Source organism: Bufo bufo, chromosome 8 (assembly GCF_905171765.1).
Source record: "Bufo bufo chromosome 8, aBufBuf1.1, whole genome shotgun sequence".
NCBI classification, from domain to species: Eukaryota; Metazoa; Chordata; class Amphibia; order Anura; family Bufonidae; genus Bufo; species Bufo bufo.
The window spans coordinates 31187746-31214135 of NC_053396.1; the positions used below are offsets into that span (position 1 = coordinate 31187746).

The following is a 26390-nucleotide window of genomic DNA, read 5'->3' on the forward strand; positions in this document are numbered from 1 at the left end:
GTTGCTATTTCCGTCTTCTTCATTCTCCAGGAAGTGAGGAAGGAGCTGCGGGCCAGAAGTGACGTGATCCCGGTGCCTCCCGCTCTAACAGTTCCCAGCCTAAAGCAAAATGGCGCCCCTGGACCTGGAGAAGTACGTGGAAATCGCCCGGCAGTGCAAGTATTTACCGGAGAATGACTTGAAGGTGAGAAAGCCGTGTGCGGCGTCCTGACATGGCCTCCCTGGGTCAGTATCGCCTCCATATACACACGGACATGGGCATGTCCTGCCTGGCACATCCACTGCCACCACATACGGGGTGTATACGGGTGCAGGGAAGGTGGCCATTGCTTCTGGTTAGGTTGAGGTCCTTCTTACCCCTGTCACGATAGTACATCCATGTCACGATAGTAGAAATAGAAACCCTTCTCTTAACAATTCTGAAGCTTTTAATTAAAGGGGCGGCCTCACTTCAGTAAGTGGCATTTATCATGTAGGGAATGTTGATACAAGGCACTTACTAATGTATTGTGATTGTCCATATTGCCTCCTTTGCTGGCTGGATTCATTTTTTCATCACATTATACACTGCTTGTTTCCATGGTTACGACCACCCTGCAATCCACCAGCAGTGGTCGTGCTTGCACACTATAGGACAAAGCACCAGCGTATGCGCACTCCCATGGTCCCGGCCACCAGAGAGTCCCATAGAATAGGGTAAAGCGGTTGTCGTGCAGGGGTTCCCCGGATAGCGGACCCACAGTGATACCGGACTCGCCCTCCTGTGAATGAGTAATGAATGTTTATGGGGAAACTCTGACTTTAGATCTTCTGGGTATGAATTAGGGCTTTGCATCCATGAGTCTCGTAGACAGTGGCTGGTTCAGTGACTACTACTCCTGTCAGGCACTCGGGAGCCCCAATTCTTCATTTATCACTTGTTTTGTGGATTATTATAATTCTGACAACGTATCCCTTATCCAGAGGATGTGTCTGATTGGCAGGGTTCTGACCGCTGGGGCCCCTGCTGATTAAGAGAACGGGGGCCTGTGCTCCCCTGCTTGAATGGAGAAGCCTCCTTTGCGTCTATGGGGGTTCTGGAGAGTCCAAGTGCTGGGCTATCTCTGGCCTCCTCGGAGGTGAATGCAGCAGGAGCGTGCATGGGTGTCCACCGACCCCGGCCTAATCCATTCAATTCTATTAGACTGTCGGAGATAGCGGAGTACAAGCGCTTGGCGGTCTCTGGCAGTCCCATATAGTTGAATGGAAAGGACAGACCCATGTGTTTTTCAATTCAACTCCATTCAAGCGCAGAGCTCAGGCCTGTTGTTTGTGTGATCGGCAGGAGCCCCCTCTGCAGTTGGATCCCTGCCAATCACACAAACATTGCGCCGATGATCACCCGTTTGAATGGAGCGGTGGCTGAACATGCGCTCTCCTGCTCCAGCACATGTACATTGCTATCTCCGACAGTCCCATAGAGTTGAATGGGGAGGTGGGGACACACTCGGGCTGTGATTGTCGGGGGGGCCTCAGTGGTCGGACTGCCACCGATCAGCTACTGTCCTGTGGATAGGGGATAAGTTGTCATAATGGCACAACTCCTTTTTTTCATTCTACCGATTAATTCAACAAATAATTGAGTACTCTAATAAGAAAAAACTAATTAAAAGAACATTTTCTATAAAAACTCATCAGCTTCCCATGCCATCAGTTCCCTCCCTGATGCCATCAGCTCGCCCCCATGCCATCAGTTCCCTCCCTGATGCCATCAGCTCGCCCCCATGCCATCAGTTCCCTCCCTGTTGCCATCAGCTTGCCCCCATGCCATCAGTTGCTTTTGAACTATAAGACACGGGGGGAGATTTAACAAACTGATGTAAAGTAGAACTGACTTAGTTGCCAACCAATCAGATTCCACCTTTCATTTTTCACAGCTCCTTTGGAAAATGAAAGGTGGAATCTGATGGGTTGCTATGGGCAACTGAGCCAGTTCTACTTTACATCAGTTTCATAAGTCTCCCCCACTGTCTTTCCTGTGTCTTATAGTCCGCATGTACTGCCCTGAAGTCTTATTCATCAGAAGGGCCCGTCCCCTCAGCACTATTTTAGCGATTGAGGTCTTTCTGGGGTTTAAGTGCCTCAGGGAAGGTTGAGTAAGTAGAAAATATATTTTTCTAATTTTGTGTCGTCTAAAACCTGGGGTGCATCTTATAGTCTGAAAATACAGTAAAATACTAAAAACGATCAAATCGAAATGTTCAGAATAGGTCATAAATATCCCATCAGCCTAGCATCAGAGAACATGGAGCGCGCTGCTGTCGGCACGCCCCGTGTTCTCCTCAGCAGCACAGGGGAGAAGGAAGCTCTCTCACTGCGCCGAATACTAAACGGGACGGCGCTGGATTTACGGGACACTGAGGAGAACTCGAATGTAGGGCTGCAGCTAACGATTATTTGAATAATCGATTAGTTGTCGATGATTTTATTGATCGGGAGAAAACACCAAAATGACAAAAAAAGGGTTTATATGATTTTACTTGTAAAATGTAAAAAAGACAACATGGTCAGGGCTGAGGCTAGCTCTCTTCTTACACGCCATGTTGCCTGTTGCAGAGAAGAGGCGTTCCGATGGTGTCGATGTACTTGGGATAGACAAGTATAATCTTGCAAGTTTTTGCGTATGTGACTTTTTAACAGTTTTTCATTTTTCTAGGATGTGATGTGACTAAAAAGCAGCCATTTTGGACAGCCATTTTGGACGAGTCTGTATACCTTAGTATGTACACTCCTACTATACACATGGTGGTATGTTAAAAGACAAAAACATGCAATGCGACAACTAACTGCAATATAGAGTACAAAATTGCATAATAATTACAAGTGCTACACTATAAGTGAGAGATACTTGGCAAATCGTTTTGTACAAAATTATTTGAGCCCGTCTGCCGCACGTCAAGGCGATCTCTGTTAGACGGGTTCCTACGCTAAATTCTACCTGTTGGGTGCCATGACGGCTACCATACACTTCAGGGAGTGTAGGTTCCACAGCAGGCCCACACCACCGGCACTGGTATGTGTTGACTGACCCCCTTTTTTGTCTTTCTTTGCAGTTTGTACTGGTGGTGTGGCTGCCTCCTCCGTCATGCACTCCTGACCACCCTGTCAGGCCTGCTCCCCCTCACTCACTGAAGCCATGGCACCAGGAGTGAGCTAGTTTGTGGACTCTCACTGCAGTCCTTGGTGGCCATTTGGTGCCGGTGGTGTTGTGGAGTGGGCCTGCTGTGCTACCATACTGAAGTGTATGGTAGCCGTCATGGCACCTAACAGGTAGAATTTAGCGTAGGAACCCGTCTAACAGAGATCGCCTTGACGTGCGGCAGACAGGCTCAAATACTTGGCAAATCGTTTTGTACAAAATTATCTCTCACTTATAGTGTAGCACTTGTAATTATTATGCAATTTTGTACTCTATATTGCAGTGAGTTGTCGCATTGCATGTTTTTGTCTTTTAATGTTGTTCCCTGCCATAGCAATGCGCTCCTGCGGTTTGGTATGTGTTGACTGACCCCCTTTTTTGTCTTTCTTTGCACATGGGGGTATGTGCAGACTGGGAAGAGCATTGCATCATAGTGTCTGTACTACAGAGACACTAGGGTGCAATGCTTTGCACATACCCCCATGTGTATAGCAATGTGCAAAGGCCTGGGACACTGTGGCAATGCGGCAGTAACAGTGGCAGCATGAGCCCTTAGCAGGGCACATTATACTAGCGCCCCCTTCCCCCCCCCCCCCCCTCAACCTCCCCAGTATTAAAATCATTGGTGGCAGTGGCCACAAGGTCCCCTCCTCTTTATTGGAGGCAGTGGCAGCTTCTGATCGGAGCCCCAGCAGTGTAATCCTGGGGCTACGATCGGTTACCATGGCAGCCAGGACGCTACTGAAGCCCTGGCTGCCATGGTAATCTCCCTGCTGCTGTGTGCACAGAGCAGCAGGGACAGTGTGAAGTCCTAGTCACCCTGATAGAGATCTATCAGGGTGAATAGGACAAGGGATGAAAAAATCCCAGGTTCTAGTCCCTAAGAAGGGAAATAAAGTATAAATTGCATATAAAATATAAAAACAATAAATAAACATATCGCCACGTCCAAAAAGTCCAAACTATTAAAATAGAAAAAAATTTATGCGGTGAATGCCGGAACAGAAAAAATAAAAACTGAGCGATTTGCCATTTTTAAAAAAAAATGCGTAATGCACGTGGATTTTTTGGTTTCTTTTTTTTGCGTGGTATCGAAATTGAATCAAAAATTTGGTATCACAACAACTCTACATTATACAGCGGGCAACTGGCCTACCAGCGGCAGGTGGGCTTAGCGTGGTACGGATGAGGTCCTCCAGGGCAGGCTGAGGCTCCATAAACGTACGCACGACGTATCGCGTCAGATGGCGGGGAGGAGAGCAGCAGCGCCTGATTGGTGAGCGGAGGTTTAGAGGAGGGTGGGACTGAAAGTCAGGGGTCAGGGCAGGGGCGTTGCTAAGGTCTGAAAACATCCGGGGCACAAGTCCACTGTATCACGCCCGTGAAGCCATGCCCCCATCGCTGGGGGGGGGGGGGGGGGGGGCCTTCACAGTAGTTATTAACCCCTTTCAGCAGTCCCCCCTTGACAGTAGTTATTAACCCCTTTCAGCAGTCTCCCCTTCAGTGAATGTGGGACTGCTGAAAGGGGTTAACTACTGTGAAGGGCCTAGCCAATCTGGGCAACCCCATAGATTCCCCCCCATCCCCCTTGTACTTGTTCCGCTGGCTGCATGGGCATGAGTTCAACTTCAGTCACTTCGGTGTGCAATCCCATCCTGCGGCACGTGATCCAGTGACCTACAGCGGCGGGTCTCGCGGGATCACGCGCTGCAGGACGCGATTGCGCACCGAAGTGACTGAACTCATGCCCGCGCAGCACGTAAGTAGCGGAACAAGTACAAGGGGGGTGGGGCCAGCATAACATTCGAGGCATTGTACAAAACATCCGCGGCTCAAGCCCCGAATGTTTTGACCTAACGATGCCCCTGGGTCAGGGACTAACTGCGGGATTTACGGGACCCCGCAGGCATAGCGCCTGACCGCGCTCATAGCAACGAATCAGCCGATTATTCAATAACTGGATTCGTCGACAACGAATCCCATTATGGAATATTATCGATAACGTTGATTAATTGTTGAAGCCGTACTCGAAAGTCAATCAACTGGACCTGGGCGTGTTAAAGGGTGCGTAGACCGAGCCTCTAGGTGCTGAAGCAATGCCCTAATGGCACCTAGAGGCTCATTGGCATATAGTAAAAGTCTTTATTTTGAGAGAACGGTGGCAGGCAGGGAGATATAAAGCACACTGTTATGTACTGATGACATCAGCACATCGCTACATAACGTTACTTCTCATGACAGAAACATTTAGAATCGGCCTCATTGAGCGAAGTGCGCATGCACGCACTTCGCTCAACCTCCTCATAAGACGAGCACTGCAGCCAGCCACTCAGAGCCTGCCAAGCGCTGTATGGAGCCGCAGGCTCTGAGTGGCTGGCTGCAGTGCTCGTCTTATGAGGAGGTTGAGCGAAGTGCGCGCATGCGCACTTCGCTCAATGAGGCTGATTCTAAATGTCCGCACGGGCGCATCAGGCACAGGCCTGTGCGCACGCGCGGGATCTTTGAAAAGGAGGAGGGGGCACTGAGCGAGAGCCGGAGGCGGATTTCTTTACATTCAGGCGGCGCTGAAAGGATCAGGGGAGGAGCTGGGCACCAACGGCGGCGGGCGGCAGCTTCAGACCTTCAGAAACGCCCTAGGCACCTTATCCACAAGATTGACAGGTTAGATAAAAGGTATTTTTATCAAAACGAGACGGCGAATTTATGTTATAACAACACCTTTGTAATCACAAGGGCGCCATGGAGAGAACAATACTTTTAAAAGGGGGGGTTAGAAAGTGGTGACAGAGTCCCTTTAAATAAAAAAGTAAAAAAAACACCAACATATTAAATATAAATCACCCCCTTTCCCAATTTTACATATAAAATATATAAACAATAAATAAACATATCGCATATCGCCACATCCGAAAAGTCCAATCTATTAAAATATAAAAAAAAAAAAATCTCCTATGCGGTGAATGCCGTTGTTCTGCCAAATCTCTATACCTTGCGAAACGTCTATACCGGAAGTGAAGCGGCCGCACAGGAATCAGCTGGGGGAGGGTGTGCGCAGCACTGTGCAAGCGCACATCCACCGGCTTAGCAAAGAATTATTGCAGCGCCGCGATAGAAGTACTTCGTACACCGCGCGTGCGCACTTAGGGGGTATAGAGATTTTGCAGCGCAAAATGTTTCATCAGATCTCCCTACCCCTGAGTGCGCAGGCGCCCACAAATCATCAGTTGCAGTTCAGCTCTACTATGTGGTGAGCTCGGTATTCAGCACTCAGCTCTGCGGTAAGGATGAACTGCAACTGAGTGCCCCTAAGTGCTAAGTGCGCACGTGCGGTGTACGAAGTACTTCTATTGCGGATTTGCGGCGCTGCAATAATTTGCTAAGCCGGTGGATGTGCGCTTGCGCAGCGCCGCGCACACCCTCCTCCAGGTGATTCCTGTGCGGCCGCGTCACTTCCGGTATAGACTTTTCGCAAGGTATAGTGATTTGACAGAACACTGTAACAGAAAAAAATAAAAATTAATTAAACAGCACAATTCACCATTTTTTATTTTTATTTTTAATGCGGAATGTATGCGTCTTTTTTGGTGTTTGATTTTTTTTTTTCCGCGTGGTATCGAATATCGCAATACTGATTTTTTTAAAAGAGGCTTTACTCAGATTTCTAGCCTCTGCTATGTAACTTTCCTTTAATGGCAGCGTGATCATAGCTGTGTTGATGTTTGTCATGTGACGTGCATGATCTTATTACAATAGCAGGCATAGACTTCAGCTACAAAGGACAGTGTATACCTCCAGGTGTCTCTGATCCTTAACCTTTGACCCCTTCACGCCCGATGACGTACATGTACGTCATGTGGCCGGTCTTTAACCCCTTAGGGACCGGGCTCATTTTCACCGTTGAGGACCAGGCCATTTTTTGCAAATCTGACCAGTGTCACTTTATGTGGTGATAACTTTAAAACGCTTTGACTTATCCAGGCCATTCTGAGATTGTTTTTTCCTCACATATTGTACTTCATGAAACTGGTAAAAATAGAGTAAAAAAATGCATTTTTTTAAAATAAAAAATTGCCCAAAATTTTGAAAAATTAGCAAATTTCCAAGTTTCGATTTCTCTACTTCTATAGTACATAGTAATACCTACAAAAATAGTTATTACTTTACGTTCCCCATATGTCTACTTCATATTTGGATCACTTCATTTTTTTCACTTTATTTTTTGTCCCAGTTTTGGGGGTCCAATCCCTTTTACAATGCATTCCAATACTTCTGTATTGGAATGCATTGGCTGTATGAGTAATACAGTGTGTATTACTCATACAGCTTCCTGCCTGTGAGATCCAGGGGGCTGGATCTCACAGGCTCGTCACCGGAGGACAGCGCCGATGCCTAAGGAAGGCATCGCACTGCCTTCCATGCCAACGGGTCCCCCTTACAGCCGCACGGGGACCCGATGGCACCTCCGACCCCTCCGCGCATTGTCCCAGGGTGCCTGCTCAATCATTGGAGCAGGCACCTTGTTCCGATCAACGGTGGCAGGCAGGGAGATATAAAGCGTACTGTTGACTTTAGCACATCGCTACATAACATTACTTCTCATGACAGAAACCCTTTGTCTGACCACAGATTTTCTATTGGATTGACATCTGGGCTTTGACTAGGCCATCCCAACACATTTATATGTTTCCCCCTTAACCACCTCCGGACCGCCTAACGCAGATTCGCGTTCCGGAGGTAGCAGCACTGCGCACAATCACGCATATACGCGTCATCTCGCGAGACGCGAGATTTCCTGTGAACGCGCGCACACAGGCGCGCGCGCTCACAGGAACGGAAGGTAAGAGAGTTGATCTCCAGCCTGCCAGCGGCGATCGTTCGCTGGCAGGCTGAAGATGTGTTTTTTTTTAACCCCTAACAGGTATATTAGATGCTGTTTTGATAACAGCGTCTAATATACCTGCTACCTGGTCCTCTGGTGGTCCCCTTTGTTTGGATCGACCACCAGAGGACACAGGTAGCTCAGTAATATGTTGCACCAAGCACCACTACACTACCCCCCCCCCCCCCCTGTCACTTATTAACCCCTTATTCACCCTTGATCACCCCATATAGACTCCCTGATCACCCCTCTGTCATTGATCACCCCCCTGTAAACTCCATTCAGATGTCCGCATGATTTTTACGGATCCACTGATAGATGGATCGGATCCGCAAAACACATACCGGCGTCTCCCTGGAGCCTTCCAGGGGGGGTGATCACCCCATATAGACTCTCTGATCACCCCATATAGACTCTCTGATCACCCGCCCCCTGTCATTGATCACCCCCCCCCCCCCCCCTGTCATTGATCACCCCCCCCCCCTGTCATTGATCACCCCCCCCCCCTGTCATTGATCACCCCCCCCCCTGTCATTGATCACCCCCCCCCTGTCATTGATCACCCCCCCCCCTGTCATTGATCACCCCCCCCCCTGTCATTGATCACCCCCCCCCCTGTCATTGATCACCCCCCCCCCTGTCATTGATCACCCCCCCCCCCCTGTCATTGATCACCCCCCCCCCCTGTCATTGATCACCCCCCCCCCCTGTCATTGATCACCCCCCCCCCCCTGTCATTGATCACCCCCCCCCCCTGTCATTGATCACCCCCCCCCCTGTCATTGATCACCCCCCCCCCTGTCATTGATCACCCCCCCCCCTGTCATTGATCACCCCCCCCCCTGTCATTGATCACCCCCCCCCCTGTCATTGATCACCCCCCCCCCTGTCATTGATCACCCCCCCCCCCGTCATTGATCACCCCCCCCCCCCCCCCCCCCCCCCCCGTCATTGATCACCCCCCCTGTAAGGCTCCATTCAGACATTTTTTTGGCCCAAGTTAGCGGAATTATTATTTTTTTTCTTACAAAGTCTCATTTTCCACTAACTTGTGTCAAAAAATAAAATCTCACATGAACTCACCATACCCCTCAAGGAATCCAAATGCGTAAAATTTTTTAGACATTTATATTCCAGACTTCTTCTCACGCTTTAGGGCCCCTAGAATGCCAGGGCAGTATAAATACCCCACATGTGACCCCATTTCGGAAAGAAGACACCCCCAGGTATTCCGTGAGGGGCATATTGAGTCCATGAAAGATTGAAATTTTTGTCCCAAGTTAGCGGAAAGGGAGACTTTGTGAGAAAAAAATAAATAAAATCAATTTCCGCTAACTTGTGCCAAAAAAAAAAAAAATTCTATGAACTCGCCATGCCCCTCATTGAATACCTTAGGGTGTCTTCTTTCCAAAATGGGGTCACATGTGGGGTATTTATACTGCCCTGGCATTCTAGGGGCCCCAAAGCGTGAGAAGAAGTCTGGTATCCAAATGTCTAAAAATGCCCTCCTAAAAGGAATTTGGGCACCTTTGTGCATCTAGGCTGCAAAAAAGTGTCACACATCTGGTATCGCCGTACTCAGGAGAAGTTGGGGAATGTGTTTTGGGGTGTCATTTTACATATACCCATGCTGGGTGAGAGAAATATCTTGGTCAAATGCCAACTTTGTATAAAAAAATGGGAAAAGTTGTCTTTTGCCAAGATATTTCTCTCACCCAGCATGGGTATATGTAAAATGACACCCCAAAACACATTCCCCAACTTCTCCTGAATACGGCGATACCACATGTGTGACACTTTTTTGCAGCCTAGGTGGGCAAAGGGGCCCATATTCCAAAGAGCACCTTTCGGATCTCACAGGTCATTTACCTACTTACCACACATTAGGGCCCCTGGAAAATGCCAGGGCAGTAGAACTACCCCACAAGTGACCCCATTTTGGAAAGAAGACACCCCAAGGTATTCCGTGAGGGGCAAGGCGAGTTCCTAGAATTTTTTATTTTTTGTCACAAGTTAGTGGAAAATGATGATTTTTTTTTATTTTATTTTTCTTACAAAGTCTCATATTCCACTAACTTGTGACAAAAAATAAAAACTTCCATGAACTCACTATGCCCATCAGCGAATACCTTGGGGTGTCTTCTTTCCAAAATGGGGTCACTTGTGGGGTAGTTATACTGCCCTGGCATTTTAGGGGCCCAAATGTGTGGTAAGGAGTTTGAAATCAAATTCTGTAAAAAATGACCAGTGAAATCCGAAAGGTGCTCTTTGGAATATGGGCCCCTTTGCCCACCTAGGCTGCAAAAAAGTGTCACACATCTGGTATCTCCGTATTCAGGAGAAGTTGGGGAATGTGTTTTGGGGTGTCATTTTACATATACCCATGCTGGGTGAGAGAAATATCTTGGCAAAAGACAACTTTTACCATTTTTTTTTTTATACAAAGTTGGCATTTGACCAAGATATTTCTCTCACCCAGCATGGGTATATGTAAAATGACACCCCAAAACACATTACCCAACTTCTCCTGAATACGGAGATACCAGATGTGTGACACTTTTTTGCAGCCTAGGTGGGCAAAGGGGCCCATATTCCAAAGAGCACCTTTCGGATTTAACTGGTCATTTTTTACAGAATTTGATTTCAAACTCCTTACCACACATTTGGGCCCCTAAAATGCCAGGGCAGTATAACTACCCCACAAGTGACCCCATTTTGGAAAGAAGACACCCCAAGGTATTCGCTGATGGGCATAGTGAGTTCATGGAAGTTTTTATTTTTTGTCACAAGTTAGTGGAATATGAGACTTTGTAAGAAAAAAAAAAATCATCATTTTCCGCTAACTTGTGACAAAAAATAAAAAGTTCTTTGAACTCACTATGCCCATCAGCGAATACCTTAGGGTGTGTACTTTCCGAAATAGGGTCATTTGTGGGGTGTTTGTACTGTCTGGCCATTGTAGAACCTCAGGAAACATGACAGGTGCTCAGAAAGTCAGAGCTGCTTCAAAAAGCGGAAATTCACATTTTTGTACCATAGTTTGTAAACGCTATAACTTTTACCCAAACCATTTTTTTTTTTTACCCAAACATTTTTTTTTTTATCAAAGACATGTAGAACAATAAATTTAGAGCAAAATTTATATATGGATTTCGTTTTTTTGCAAAATTTTACAACTGAAAGTGAAAAATGTCATTTTTTTGCAAAAAAATCGTTAAATTTCGATTAATAACAAAAAAAGTAAAAATGTCAGCAGCAATGAAATACCACCAAATGAAAGCTCTATTAGTGAGAAGAAAAGGAGGTAAAATTCATTTGGTTGGTAAGTTGCATGACCGAGCAATAAATGGTGAAAGTAGTGTAGGTCAGAAGTGTAAAAAGTGGCCTGGTCTTTCAGGGTGTTTAAGCCCTAGGGGCTGAGGTGGTTAAACCACTCAAGTGTTGCTTTAGCAGTGTGTTTGGGGGTCATTGTCCTGCTGGAAGGTGAACTTCCGTCCTAGCCTCAAATCACGCACAGAGTGGTACAGGTTTTGCTCAACAATATCCCTGTATTTAGCACCATCCATCTTTCCCTCAACTCTGACCAGTTTCCCAGTCCCAGCTGCTGAAAAACATGGTGTTCTGTATTATTCGGGAGCGTCCACTATAACATTACAACAGCTTCCTACTCCCTTGTTAAAAACAAGGAGATCAACTATAACAATAGCCTCACTATACTTATCAGTCTCGTAGACATGTGAGGGAGTCCATCACTCTGCGTCTGGATATTCGCGTGGCGATCTTCTCAGATTCCTGGAACCTGGTGAATTCTGTCGAGAAGAAGCTGTCTCCAGGTGTTACGATGAGGACGCAGGATCTGTTTCTTTGTAGGTGATGGCAGGTAGCCTTTGCATTCTTTTGTGGATATCTTGTAGGGCGATTCCCGCCTCCTCTGGGTCTGTATACAACTCCATTTTGTTGTCAGGGAAAAAGACCCGCAAGGTCGCTGGATATAGTAGTGAGAATCTGACCCGTTTCTTGAACAGCCTAGAACATAGTGGGGCAAAGGCCCTTCTGCGTTTGGTCACCTCCGCAGAGAAGTCTCCGAAAATCAATTTGGCATTTTCCGATTAGAGCTCTTTTCGAACCTCCTCATATTCACTCTGTCGCCATTCTCATCTCCAGCGTTTCCAGCCGCGAGTCGTGTTGTGCAACTTCTGTCTTTAGCTCGTTGAATGAGTGTACCACAGTGGAAGACAGTGCCTCCTGCAAGTCTGGTAAGATGCGCGTTGCCACTTCCACCGCAAGGAATTTGTAGTCCATGTCCATTTTCCCCTCCTGCGTAGTTTGAGTATAGAAATCTTCCTTCCTCTCGTTGTTTACCAGAGTTGATGCCTCCTCATCCGGTGGCTGCGCCATATTGCTGTCAGTTGGCGACCTTCCCAGGCTTTACCGGGTTTTTCTTGATCCCCATCTGGACAACGTACCGTCCACAGACCGTTTGTGTACTTAGGTGATAATGTGGTAGTCCGGTCTGTGTCTCTGACCAGGCCGTTTGCAGGGGATTTGTGTGGAAAACGGGACGGAGCTCTCAGTGCGCGCTTCTCATCATGTCGGCGCCGGAAGCCAAAACATGGTGTTCTTTGGGTGATGTGTTGGATTTGCGCCAGACATAGCGTTTTCTTTGGGCGAAAAGTTCAATTTTAGTCTCATCAGACCAGAGCACCTTCCTCCATACATTTTGGGAGTCTCCCACATGCCTCTTCGCAAACTCACAACGTGCCTTTTTGTTTTTTGCTGAAAGTAATGGCTTTCTTCTGGCCACTCTGCCATTAAGCCCAACTCTATGGAGCATACAGCTTATTGTCGTCCTATGTACAGATACTCCAGTCTCTGCTGTGGAACTCTGCAGCTCCTCCAAGGTTACCTTAGGTTTCTGTGCTGTCTCTCTGATTAATGCCCTCCTTGCCCGATATGTGAGTTTTGGTGGGCGGCCGTCTCTTGACAGGTTTGCTGTTGTGCCATGTCCTTTCCATTTGGTTATGATAGATTTGATGGTGCTCCTGGAGATCATCAAAGATTTGGATATTTTTTTTTTTTTTTTTATAACCTAACCCTGACTTGTACTTCTCAACAACATTGTCCCTTAGGCTACTTTCACACCTGCGTTTAGGTGCGGATCCGTCTGGTATCTGCACAGACGGATCCGCACCTATAATGCAAACGCTTGTATCAGTTTTGACTTGCATTGAAAGTCAATGGGAGGCGGATCCTTTTTTAATTGCACCATATTGTCAGTAAAAACGGATCCGTCCCCATTGACTTACATTGTAAGTCAGGACGGATCCGTTTGGCTCAGTTTCATCAGACGGACATCAAAGCGCTGCAAGCAGCGGAATGGAGCCTGAACGGAACCAAACTGATGCATTCTGAACGGATCCTTATCCATTCAGAATGCATTGGGGCTGCACTGATCCGTTTTGGGCCGCTTGTGAGAGCCTTGAAACGGACCCAGAAACGGAGGTGTGAAAGTAGCCTTACTTGTTTGGAGAGCTCCTTGGTCTTCATGGCAGTGTCTGGTTAGTGATGCCTCTTGCTTAGGTTTTGCAGCCTCTGGGGCCTTTCAAATAATACATCATTTCACTAATTATGTGACTTCTGAAGGTAATTGGTTGCACCAGAGCTTTTTGTGGACTTCCTAACAAAGGGGGTGAATACATACGCACATGACAATTTTCTGTTTTCTATTTCTAAACAGTTTTATTTAACTATGTGCGATAACGATATATATCGCGATGTGTTATTTCCTTATGTGTGTATACAAATTACGAAACTTTGCAAGACATTTAAGATGTGTATTGTGTGACAGATCTTTTTCCAAACAATGTAAAGATGAAGTGTTAGTAAAACACAAAATTGTCCCTTTGCCATTATCCATGTCCCCCAGCCAGCGCCATCAGCCCCATGCCATAGCCATCCTCCAACCCAACCGCCGCCCCCCTATCCCCCTCGACGAGCCCCTGCTAATATACTTACCTTTCCTGCAGGGTGCGCGGCTGGCCGATGGAGTCCGCATGCACTGACGTCACACACAGCGTCATCCAGCGCGCTGACGATGTGTGCATGCAAGGCCCTGGCCAGTGTGGCGCGGTGCCGAGTCGGGAGGCCACGGAGCGGTGGTGAATGAGAAGCTTCTTCAATTCGCTACCACTCCGTTGTCATCTATCGCGATATGGCAATATAGGCAAAATCTGTATCGTTGCCTAAATTTATATTGTTTATATTGCCCACTCCTACACTGTAGTTTGATAAAACGATGGGCATGATTTATGCTTAGGTTAAAAGGGCTTTATGGGAATTAAAGAGGTGACGCTAGGGAGGCTCGTCCCTGTCGTGGACTGCTATTGGCTGCTCCCCCTGATGCCAGATGTTTTGATCTGAGCGATGGGGAGATGCAGCGGAGGCCGTGCAGGGATCCAGAGCGACACGGGTCCTGGGGAGCAGATAAATATAATGTATATGCGGGGTCTGGGCATTGGGAGGGGGTTCTTTATAGTAGTTAACCCCTTTAATGGGGTTATCCAATTTCTGAAACAGCCCCCCGCACCACCACTGCTGCTTCTCCCTGTACACATGAAAACATCTGGGGGGGGAGACGAGCCGCCAATGGCAAGCGGGACGGGGACTAGCGTCACCCGAAGCAGGGTAAGTATATTACACGTGGGGGGGGGGGGGGGAGAGATGTTTCAGAAATTGGATAACTCCTTTAAGTGCTGATAACCTAGTCTCTGTATAAGCCATCAATATGGTTGCAGCAGTCACTTGACCCATGTCAAAACCGATGTTGATGTGCGCAGACCCAGAACCTGTACTCTGAAACTGCCGACTGGTGGAGTGTCTGACCTCTGACGTTGATGGCCTCATATGCATGTGGATTATTCCTCTCGTGTACATTCCTGTTCAGACTGATCTTCTTCTTCTTTTTCCCATGCAGCGCTTATGTGATTATGTGTGTGATCTGCTGCTGGAAGAGTCAAATGTTCAGCCCGTATCTACTCCAGTTACAGTCTGCGGAGATATACATGGACAGGTAAATGAATGCTCTTATACTGCTTGTATCCGAGGAGAGGAGAGTGTTATTCCGAAATATGTGGTGTCCGTGCCAAACCAAAATCTCTGCAGGATAACCTAAAAAATAAAGCTGGAGTTCTCATCACTAATATCAACATCAAGAGGCTAAGCATATGTGTGTAAGTGGTGTGATGACATTAAACTGTAGGAGATGTTATTTAAAGCCGATCTGCCGCTGATTGTATGCCACTCTGTCAGGCTGATTAAAATTCTGGGTCAGTGCTGGAGTCATTCTATCAGATGATTGACAGCTCTCTTCCAATATTGTGTATAGGAAGCTGCCGGGCTTATGGGAGCCCATGATTATTATTTTTCTGTCATAACGTTTAGTAAAGAAAAAAAGGTCTTGGTGGGATTTGAACCTTAGACCTTCTGTATAGCAGGCAACAGAATTACCTCTAGTCTAAAGGACTGTTCTGTTGAAAATATGCAATTTTCTGTGCTTACAAAGTAAGACCTCATGCACATGGCCGTTGCCCGGCCGTATTGCGGCCCACAAACGTGTGCTCCCCGCATCACGGCTGCGGACCCATTCGCTTAAATGGGTCCCCAATCCAGAGCTGCGGTGCAGAACGGAGGCACGGAACCCCACGGAAACACTACTGAGTGCTTCCATGGTGGTTCTGTCCGTGCATCTGCATAGCAAAAAAAAAATAGACTGCTGTGTGCATGAGGCCTGTCTATTCAATATTGTGCTTGTGAATAAAATAGTTCACACAGAGTCTTTTGGCACAGATTTTTCTGCATCAGAATCTGCACTAGTGTTGCACCAGGTATCAAACTTTCAATACCCAATCGATACTTTTGTACCCAGATCGATACAGCACCAGAGGGGTTAATTGACACGGTTCAGCGGATTGCTGCACCCTGTCATTGAGGCCAGGTGCTGATTGTGTGATACGGCCAGCACCCGCCGCCCACATTTGTATTTATGGGTTAATTTATCTGCATCAGCTCCCCCTCCTCAATCTTATAATAAGGTTAATTATCTTAATTGGTGGCCACAGGGTCCTCCCTCCTCAGTAATTTCAGTGGTGGCAGTGGCAGCTTCAGATCGGAGCCCCAGCAGTGAAATCGTGGGGCTCCGATCTGTTACCATGGCAGCCAGGACGCTACTGAAGTCATTCATGGCTGCCATGGTAACATCCCTGCTGCTGTGTGCACAAAGCACAGGGACAGTGTAAAGTCCTATTCACCCTAAGAGATCTCTATCGGGGTGAGTTGGGCAAGGGTTCTAGCCCCCTAAGGGGGCTAATGGTTATTAAATAAAAATAAATAAAAAAACACAGAAAATCTTAGTCGGTAAAGCTGCTGTCTGTTGTGCAGAAGGTTAGGATTCAAATCCCACCAAGACCTGTAAAATAATCTTTATCGTAAAAGTTATGGTAGAAAAATGTTATGCTAAGTTATTTTTTGCAAAATAAAATATGGAGCAAAAACATCAGTTTTTTTTGTAACGCACTTAGTATGAAATATCAGAAGACAGTATTTGGTATCCCTGTAATCGTAATAAGCTCTACAATATAGTGAACGCCTTATTTATTGTGATTAGTAAATGGCACAATTTTTTCCCCTTATTTCAGTGATATACTATTTTTCTGTGTTCCAGTTTTATGATCTATGTGAGCTGTTTAGAACCGGAGGCCAAGTCCCTGACACCAATTACATATTTATGGTAAGTTGCTATGTCCACTACAATAGGGCTGGAATAGAGGATCCTCACTTTAGTCATTATAAGGGCTGTTGGATCTGAAATTGCAAAATAAGGGGGTATAACGTAGAACTGAGTAAGGCCCCCTTCACACTAGCGTTGTTGGATTCCGGCAGGCAGTTCCGTTGCCGGATCTGGAAATCCGTATGCAAACTGATATTATTTGTATCCGGATCCGTCTGACAAATGCATTGAATTACCAGCTCCGTCTCTCCGGTGTCATTGGAAAAACTGATCCGGTATTTATTTATTTTTTCACAATTTTAAAGGTCTGCGCATGCGCACACCGGAAGACCGATTCAGTCAATGCGGCAATTTTAATGCTGAATCCTGCACTTATACATTTCATTAGAAATTAATGCCGGCAATCCGGCAAGTGTTCTGGAAATACCGTTAAAGGGACGGAACGGAAGACATCCTGATGCATATTGAACGGATTGCTTTCCATTCAGAATGCATTAGGACAAACTGATCCGTTTTTTTTTCCGGTATTGAGCCCCTATGACGGAACTCAATACCGGAAAACTTTAACGCTAGTATGAAAGTACCTTTAGTTGCCCATAGCAACCAGTCAAATTCCACCTTTCATTTTGGACAGCTCCTTTGGAAAATGAAAGGTGGAATCTGATTGGTTGCTATGCCCAACTAAGCCAGTTCTACTTTACACCAGTTTGATAAATAACTCCCAAAGTCCTCTACTAAAATGGAACCGGGGAAATCCAATCATTTAGTGTTTAAAGGAGTTGACCACTTTCTGGTTCCTGTTGACCGATGTGTTTGTGTGATGATATTAATGTTGAAAATCTGCACCGTTTTCTATATTTCATAAGGTGTTCTGCCTCGTTTACAAAGTCTTATGTGCTGTCCACACAGAGGTCCTGTCCATAGGATGGCCGCTGATGGTCATGTGACCAGGCAAATCACCTCCATGTTATGTCTCCTCCATTCAAACACACTGCACCTGCACTAAACTCCCAGCAGAGGAAGTAGAAATGGCAGGTGCAGTGTCTTTAAATGGAGGTAATTTGCCGGTCACGTGACCATCAGCGGCCATCTTATGGACAGGAACCCTGTGTGGACAGCACATAAGACTGTAAACGAGGGATCATACCTTATGAAATATAGAAAATGGTGCAGATTTTCACCAAAAATCATCTCGCAAAAACATTGGTCAACAGTAACCAGAAAATGGCCTACCCCTTTAAAGCGACCATCCTGTCCAAACTGAATATGACTTGCTAATTTGTAGTCGGCATACCGTACCTGGTGCCCTCCTCATGATCCACCCTACTTTTGTTTTTCTCACCCTTTGCCATCATGTGCCACCCACAGTAGTCTGATTTACACGGGTGCTGTGACCTCAGGGTGGGTTATCAATATCCGATTTTTGGGGCTCCAATGCTCTGCACCTCCTCCAGGCAGCCGTCCTGAAGAGCCAAAAGCAAAATGTCTGTCCGCTGTGTAGCGGCCATGCTGGGTTCCCGTAAAAGTCTGCTTGTGTGCATCCAGCCTAATGGGAATGTGCGGCATAAATGCTCTGTTATGTTTTCAGGGAGACTTTGTAGACCGAGGATATTACAGCCTGGAGACGTTCACCTACCTTCTTGCTCTGAAAGCCAAGTGGCCCGACCGCATTACACTGCTGAGAGGGAATCACGAGAGTAGACAAATCACACAAGTATACGGATTCTACGGTAACTGGTCTTGTATACAGTAGATCTAATCCTGCATATTTCGGCTTTGTGATATTGATAACCTATCCTCCAGATAGATGATCAGTATTTGTAGGGGTCCAACACCAGGGTCCTCCACAAAGCCTTTTTTGGCAGCAACCAGAGCGCAATCAGTGCACCGAGCCGGAAGCGGAAGGCTCTGTCCATTGTGAAGTGGCTGCGCTGGCGTACTTCAGCTTAGTTCCCATTCAGCTGACTAGGAGATGAGCTGCACTGCGCCAGTACAGCCACTACACATTGGGCAGAGCCTTCTGCTTGCGACTGTTGTTTCCTATGCCAGCAGCTGCCAAAACCAGCTAATCTGTGGAGCTGCTCGGCGTTAGACTTCTACTGACCTAATGCTGTTGATCGATCTGGAGGATATGTTCTCAATATCTAAGTTCTGGCCTATTTGGGTTTTAAGGACTCAGCATTTTTTTTTATTTTTTTTCTTAGTCTTTCAAGAGTTATGTTTTCAGTCATTGATGCTATTTTGAGATTACCATATATAATATTTTTATTTTTTAATAGCTGCAATTTATTGATTTAGCATTTGTTTTTAGTGGGCGATAGAAAATAAATGATACGATTTTGTGTTGGTTTTTTTTTTTTTTTGTTTTTTTTCTGGTGAGCCATGCTGTAAAAATATAAAGTTTATTCTACAGACTGTTACAATTGCGGCACTGCCAAATAAGATTATTATTTGTTAGTAATGTAAAACAAAAAACTTATTTTTTATTTTAGGGGAGACTTTTTTTTTTTTTTGTGTTAGACTTGGGCTACTTTCACACCTGCGTTTAGGTGCGGATCCGTCTGGTATCTGCACAGACGGATCTGCACCGATAATGCAAACGGATCTGTTTTGACTTAAATTGAAAGTCAATGGGAGACGGATCCGTTTTTAATTGCACCATATTGTGTCAGTAAAAACTGATCCGTCCCTATTGACTTGCATTGTAAGTCAGGACGGATCTGTTTTGGCTCAGTTTCAAGCAGCGTTTTGGTGTCCGCCTACAGAGCGGAATGGAGGCTGAACGGACGCAAACTGATGCATTCTGAACGGATCCGTTTGTAAGAGCCTTGAAACGGATGTAAAAACACTAAAGAAAGCAATACCATAATGTAACGCTGATAACGGCGTCATCACCACTGGCCATGTTGGTGGAGTACTCGAAACAGCGCAACAGGGCACAAAGGTCTCGCATGGAGGCCCAGTCATTGGTGGTGAAGGGGTGCTGTTCCGCAGTGCGACTCACCCGTGCGTGCTGCAGCTGAAACGCCACTATGGCCTGCTGCTGCTCGCACAGTCTGTCCAGCATGTGCAAGGTGGAGTTCCACCTGGTGGGCACGTCGCATATGAGGCGGTGAGCGGGAAGGCCAAAGTTACGCTGTAGAGCAGACAGCCGAGTGGCGGCAGGATGAGAACGCCGGAAGCGTATTGACGTCATAATTGGTTCCTGTCATGTCAGTCTTGGTTTGTGGTTGTACGTGCTCCTGACCTGAAATGGCGGACTGTTCAGGCTGCTTATCAGCTGTGATTTTACCTTTTGTCAGAATACCAGACATGCTGTGACTTGTAGTGTCATAACACCTAGTGAGCTGTAGTTTGCCAACCACTCTATTATCTTGTCTGGTTCTAAGGGGTAATGTGTCTTCTTTATTTTAGATGAGTGCCAAACAAAATATGGAAATGCCAACGCATGGCGGTACTGTACCAAGGTGTTTGATATGCTGACAGTGGCAGCTGTAAGTATCCAGGTCTTATTTATGTCTGTGTTAGAGATTCAGATGCTGCCCCTCTGGCTGCATGGGATATAAACCTGACAAAAATTCTAATATTGACAGAATAAATAATTTAATAAAAAAAATTAGAAAGTTGATTATTTTTTTATTTTTTTACAGTTCTTATACAGTGAAATTTATTCATAGTTTCTGTTTTTTCTTTTTAGAGCAGATATGAAATGAAGTTTGTTTTTTGTTATAGAGTAAATGACAGAATTTCAGATGGTCCTGTGATCAAGAATTCCTTGAAGTCTGAGATTCCTGAAAATCGGTCCTCAATGCAATCACTGGGAGGCACATTTATGAAGACTGGCGTCTAAAACGCCGGTCTTAATAAGGCGCTGTGCTGGCGGTGGATCCGCCAAAGTTATGAAGAGTCGCCCCTCTAAATAACTTTGGAGGATCCATCACTGCTTCTAAATGTAAGACAGCAAGGAAGCCGTCTTACATTTAGCCGATTTTCTACGCCTAAACCAGGAGTAGAAAATGGTCCGCCCACTTTTTTAATACTTTGCGTGAGCGGGGAAAAGTGGCAGATTGCGGTGCAAGGACCTTTGCGCCGCAATCTATGCTATAAATATGCCTAATATAGTCGTATTTCTGTTTAATAAATGACCCCCTATGTATTTCTGTGTCTCTAGTTAATAGATGAGCAGATTCTCTGTGTACATGGTGGGCTGTCCCCAGACATAAAGACTTTGGATCAGATCCGGACCATTGAACGTAATCAAGAAATCCCTCACAAAGGAGCATTCTGTGACTTGGTATGGTCAGACCCAGAGGACGTGGACACTTGGGCTATCAGCCCCAGAGGGGCAGGTTGGCTGTTTGGTGCAAAGGTCACCAATGAGGTAATTTATTTTGGTCCATTTATTTTTATTTTTATTAACTTTTTTAGACTAATCTCAAACTTCTCTGCTTTCCATGTGAGTAAAGCTGACTGAACCAGCTAATTGCCAAGACAGAGAGGCCAGACCCACGGTTATCCGCTAATGGCTAAAGTGCCTTCTGTGTAAAACAATACCATGATGTGTGTTGGAAGCCAAGGGGGGCTCATCGGCAGTATTTGGCTGCAGGGTCAGAGGGGCAGTAGCCTGCCTCAGCCAGCTATTGGCTAATAAGGCATTTTAAGATATATCCTGTATGTCGAGACTGGAGCTGGAAGTAGTGAGCAGCGGGGGCCTGGATAACATGGAATAGCTGCGCTGTGACACCATTACATCCCACCCCCACCCCCCCACTGAACAGCTGTTCTGCATCATCTCTAGTGCCCCAAGTACACAGCGCTGTTCACTGTGTAGTGGACCGAGCTGTTACTGCAACATTGAAGTGAATGGACAGAGCTGTGTAGTTGTGGCGCAGATGCTACACCGAAAAGGCGGCGTGCTAAATTACAATCTGTGGCTTTTCCATAGGCTAATCCTGCAATACCCCCTTAAAGGGGTTATCCATACTATAAAACATGCCCCTCATATAGATTATACTTGCCCCGGCGCCTGCATCGCTCTTGATCCCCGGAGGCCGCCGCTGCATCTCCCGCATAACTGATGACTCTAGGGAGGCTCGTCCTCCGTTGCGGTCAGCTATTGGCTGCTCCCCCCGTCGCTGGATGTGTTGAGATGATGCGGCGGCCGTGCAGAGATCAGGAGCATGGTAAGAATAATCCATATGAGGGACCCAGACTTTGGGGGGGGGGGCATGTTTTATAGTATGAATAACCCCTTTAAGATTTTCAGAATATGATTGCAACACATCGATCTTCTGTTGTCCTTCTGAACGGAATTGAAGAGGTTCTCTTGGCTTTTAATAAAATCCCTTCTGTAAAAGCAGGATCATTTCAGCAGTGCCCTCTGTCATGCCGATGATCCCACCATCTCCACTGCGCTCCCATAACTGCCGGGACAGGCCGCAGGCTTTTCTGCTGAGGTCCCGGACAAATGTGCTTCAAGTTTTCCTGTTCAGCTGCATTTACATTATGAGACTGAGGAGCACCTCAGGGCAGGACCTCAGTGGAAGAGCCCACAACCGGTCCAGGCAGTTACATCAACGTACAGAATTGACGGTGCAACGGGGAGGTAAGTACTGCTAAAATGATCTTGCTTCCACAGTTTAGAAGACGGAAGGATTTTCATAAATGCCCAGAGAACCCCTTTTTAAGCTCGATTCTGTGAGGTAAGGTAGATCTAAACATGACTGTAATTTGACCATGTAAAACCGCATTTTGTGAATGTCAATCTAGTCCATATACTAAAAACTGTGACGTTATTTTATGCACATTGTAAGGGTACAGCCACGAGGGGTAAATGCTGTTTTTTTAAGCAGAATTGTATATAGAAACTCTGCAGCATCTACAGTTCAGGCTAAGTGGATGAGATTTTCGAAATCATCTAATCACTGCAGAGAACAGTAAGTTTCTGCTGCAGGTTTACAATCCGCAGCATGTCCGTTTATGCTGCGTCCTTCAACCTTTGCAGTTCAAAGGTTGAAAGCAGCAGATGACCCCCCCTAGTGATGCAGGAAAGTCTTTGCTATATCTGTCTGTACTCTTAGGCTTGACCCACACGAGTTCAGTGCGAGAAACTCGCAGCGTGTGTCACTGTGAGGTCCCATTCTGACTTCCGCTCCCCTGACATAATGATTTATAATGCTGTGTGACCCTGAGAGTCCTGAAATCCACTAAATTACACTAACTTAATCCTGTCGGTGTAATACAATAGATTCCAGGTCTCTCTGGGTCACACAGCCTTAGAAATAATTATGGGCTCATGCACACGACAGTATGTATTTTGCGGTTCGACAAAAAACCGATCTGCAAAAAAATATGGCTGACGTCCATGTGCATTCTGTATTTTATTGATCATCTGGTCCCTAATAGAACAGTACTATCCTTGTCCGTGATGGGGACAATAATAGGACATGTTCTATTTTTTATTTTTATTTTTTATAATTTTTTATTTTTTGCGGAACTGACATATGGAAACGGAATGCACACGGAGTAACTTCCGTTTTTCTTGCGGACCCATTGAAATAAATGGTCCTGCATACGGTCCACAAAAAAAAACAAAAAACGGAACGGACACAAAGAAAATACGTTCGTGTGCATGAGCCCTAATGCTGTATGATCTTGTCAGAGGAACCTCACACTGAGACGCGGTGTAAGTTTCTCGCCCTGCACTCGCTCGCCTGGGACTTGGAATAGGCTTCAGTGCTTCAGTATAGCACAGCTTTTGTACACTGGGCGTGTCGCAGTGCAGAGCAACTCCCATTTAAATGAAAGTGTGCAGTACTAAAGGACTTAAATGTATGACCATGACCCAGTGTGCGGAGCTGCGCTATTCTGGTGCCTGTTCCAGAGTACAGCAGACCAATCAGAGTTGATTGGTCGGGAGTCTGACCACCACGATCTAAGGCTACATGCACACAAACTTTGTTTCCGTGTCTATTCGGTTCTTTTTTTGCGGACCCATTCCTTTCAATGGGTCCGCAAAAAATGCGGACAGCACACTGTGTGCTGTCCGCATCAGTATGTCCGTTCCGTAGGATCCGCAATTTGCGGACCGCAAAACGCATACGGTCGTGTGCATGTAGCCTAACAGTGATGACCTATCCTAATGATGGGTCCCCAGTATTTCAGTCCCAGTTGACCCATTTAATATTTTGTAGTTTACATATAAAAGCAGCTTATTAATATTTGACAAATTGTTTTTTTGTTTTTTTTACTTAGTTTGTGCACATAAATAACCTGAAACTTATCTGTCGAGCGCATCAGCTAGTGCACGAGGGCTACAAGTTTATGTTCGACGAGAAGCTGGTAACCGTCTGGTCTGCCCCAAACTACTGCTACCGGTGTGGCAACATTGCGTCCATTATGGTTTTCAAGGATGTGAACACCCGGGAGCCAAAACTGTTTCGTGCGGTCCCAGATTCAGAACGAGTGATCCCACCCAGAACCACCACACCGTACTTCCTCTGAAGCCTCTCCACCTGTTGTGTACTGTGCTGGAATTTTTTATTTTTTTGTCTGTTTTAAACACTTTGCTGCTGAAATGCTACATCTTTGCCTTTCTTTTAACTTATCGAACATGAAGTGAGTGTGTGTATTATATATATATTTTTTTTTTTCCTTGAGCAATTGTACTGCTAATTGAGCACCTACTAGTAGACAGTAAAGCTTTCTCCACTTCCCTTCTTAGTTTTGGTTAGGCCTTAAAGGGGCTATCCCATGACTAATGTAAAAAATGAAAATCAGACATCATAGTACATGAGGATCTCTTTTCTAACAGAGCCAGCCCTGCACCTCACATGGATCCAGAGATCTCCCCATTCACTCATCTGTAGATTTCTATCAAGCTGGCAGCTGTCTTGCTGGTGAAGCTAAGGGGGCGTGGAAAAGACCAAACAGCAGGTGGTGCTATACAGATGTATTTTGAGTCTGTGGCTAGATTTCTATTTACATGCACTTACAAAAGTATTCAGGTGCTGGTTTGAAAACGGTAGAATATTTTTCATGGGGAAAACCCCTTTAAAGGGTTTCTGTCACCCCAATTTTCCCTGTAAAACAGGCTGACACTATATAGATGTGAAAATGTCACCTGGAATTTAACTCTGCATTTCTTTTATTTAAGTGTGCCCCCGTTTTCATGTAATTTTAACTTTTTATTATATGCTGTCCCGCTCAGTATATGGCGCAAATGGGGCCAGCAGGAGAACCAACGCTGGCCTGGCCCTGTCAATCAAGACAGAAGGGCGTGGAAATGAGGTGGGCGAACGGAGCCTCTCGGAGCAGGTGCAACACCCCCCTGGTCATAGAGGCTCATTTGCATATAATAAAAGTTAAAATTACATAAAAACGGGGGCACACTTAAATAAAAGAAATGCAGAGTTAAATTCAGGTGACATTTTCACATCTATAATGTCAGCCGTTTTAATAGCGAGAATTGGGGTGACAGAAACCCTTTAAGTTAAAGGGGTATAATAATTATAATGCGATGGCATATTGTTATGACATGCCATCATTTTGTAATCAGTGGGAGGGGTGTAGGGTCTGACCTTTGGGTTCCCCACTAATCCTGAGAATGAAGGGCATGCAGTACTGAGGTGCACCCAGCCACCCGCCTGGCACCCAGCCCCGTTCATGTGAATGGTGCTGCTGTGCAATCTGCCCTCTCGTTATGAGATGGAAAAGATGAGATGGAAATGCAGCTTCAAACAAGAAAAAAAAAAAGCAATATGCCGTCTTCTATCCTTTCATGATGACTATATTGTGCCAAATAGTTAGTCATAAGTGGCCATTTAGAAAACAAACATTTATTAGTCTCTGGCGCTTTGTCTGTGGATTATTTTTTTATATATATATATTTCGCTTGCTGCTGATCTTTTTCCATCCGTTACCGTTGTGAAGGAATACTCATGAAATGGAGCGGACTTAAGCAGCACTGTGCAAAACGCGGATCCTGGCCTCTTGCATGCCACCATTGAATGGGGCCTTAGGCTACTTTCACACTGGCGTTTCTGGGTCCGCTTGTGAGATCAGTTTCAGGGCTCTCACAAGCGGCCCAAAACGGATCAGTTTTTCCCCAATGCATTCTGAGTGGATAAGGATCCGTTCAGAATGCATCAGTTTGCCTCCGTTCAGCCTCCATTTCGCTGCTTGCAGCGTTTTGATGTCCGCCTGACGATGCGGAGCCAAACGGATCCGTCCTGGCACACAATGTAAGTCAATGGGGACGGATCCGTTTTCACTGACACAATATGGTGCAATTGAAAACAGATCCGCCTCCCATTGACTTTCAGTGTAAGGCAAAACGGATCAGTTTGCATCATCATGAACAAAAAAAATAAAATTAAATTTTTTTGTTTTTTTTGTTCATGGTAATGCAAACGGATCCGTTCTGAATGGATACAAGCGTTTGCATTATAGGTGCGGATCCGTCTGTGCAGATACCAGACGGATCCGCACCTAACGCAGGTGTGAAAGTAGCCTTAGATCGCAAATGCTAAAGATGCCACCAAGCCTTA

At 45.9% G+C, this 26390-nt stretch overlaps 2 protein-coding genes across 2 annotated transcripts in view; one reads left to right on the top strand and one right to left on the bottom strand.

Annotated features, from left to right (window-relative positions):
- RABEPK (Rab9 effector protein with kelch motifs) overlaps nucleotides 1-26390 on the bottom strand; it is a 78303-nt gene that overhangs the window by 30557 nt on the left and 21356 nt on the right. The window lies entirely within an intron of this gene.
- Nucleotides 31-25546, top strand: PPP6C (protein phosphatase 6 catalytic subunit). Its single transcript, XM_040442016.1, has 7 exons — nucleotides 31-184; nucleotides 15031-15126; nucleotides 16777-16842; nucleotides 18431-18572; nucleotides 20257-20336; nucleotides 21014-21223; nucleotides 24097-25546. Exons 1-7 carry the CDS (start codon nucleotides 110-112, stop codon nucleotides 24343-24345), a joined length of 918 nt encoding a protein of 305 aa, XP_040297950.1. The 5' UTR covers nucleotides 31-109; the 3' UTR covers nucleotides 24346-25546.

Excerpts from the sequence above, each read along its gene's own strand:
- PPP6C (XM_040442016.1), top strand. The coding sequence starts at position 110 with ATGGCGCCCCTGGACCTGGAGAAGTACGTGGAAATCGCCCGGCAGTGC. Across the intron at positions 18,573-20,256 it reads ACAAGTATACGGATTCTACG|ATGAGTGCCAAACAAAATAT; the intron begins GTAACTGGTCTT and ends TCTTTATTTTAG. Across the intron at positions 21,224-24,096 it reads GTGCAAAGGTCACCAATGAG|TTTGTGCACATAAATAACCT; the intron begins GTAATTTATTTT and ends TTTTTTACTTAG.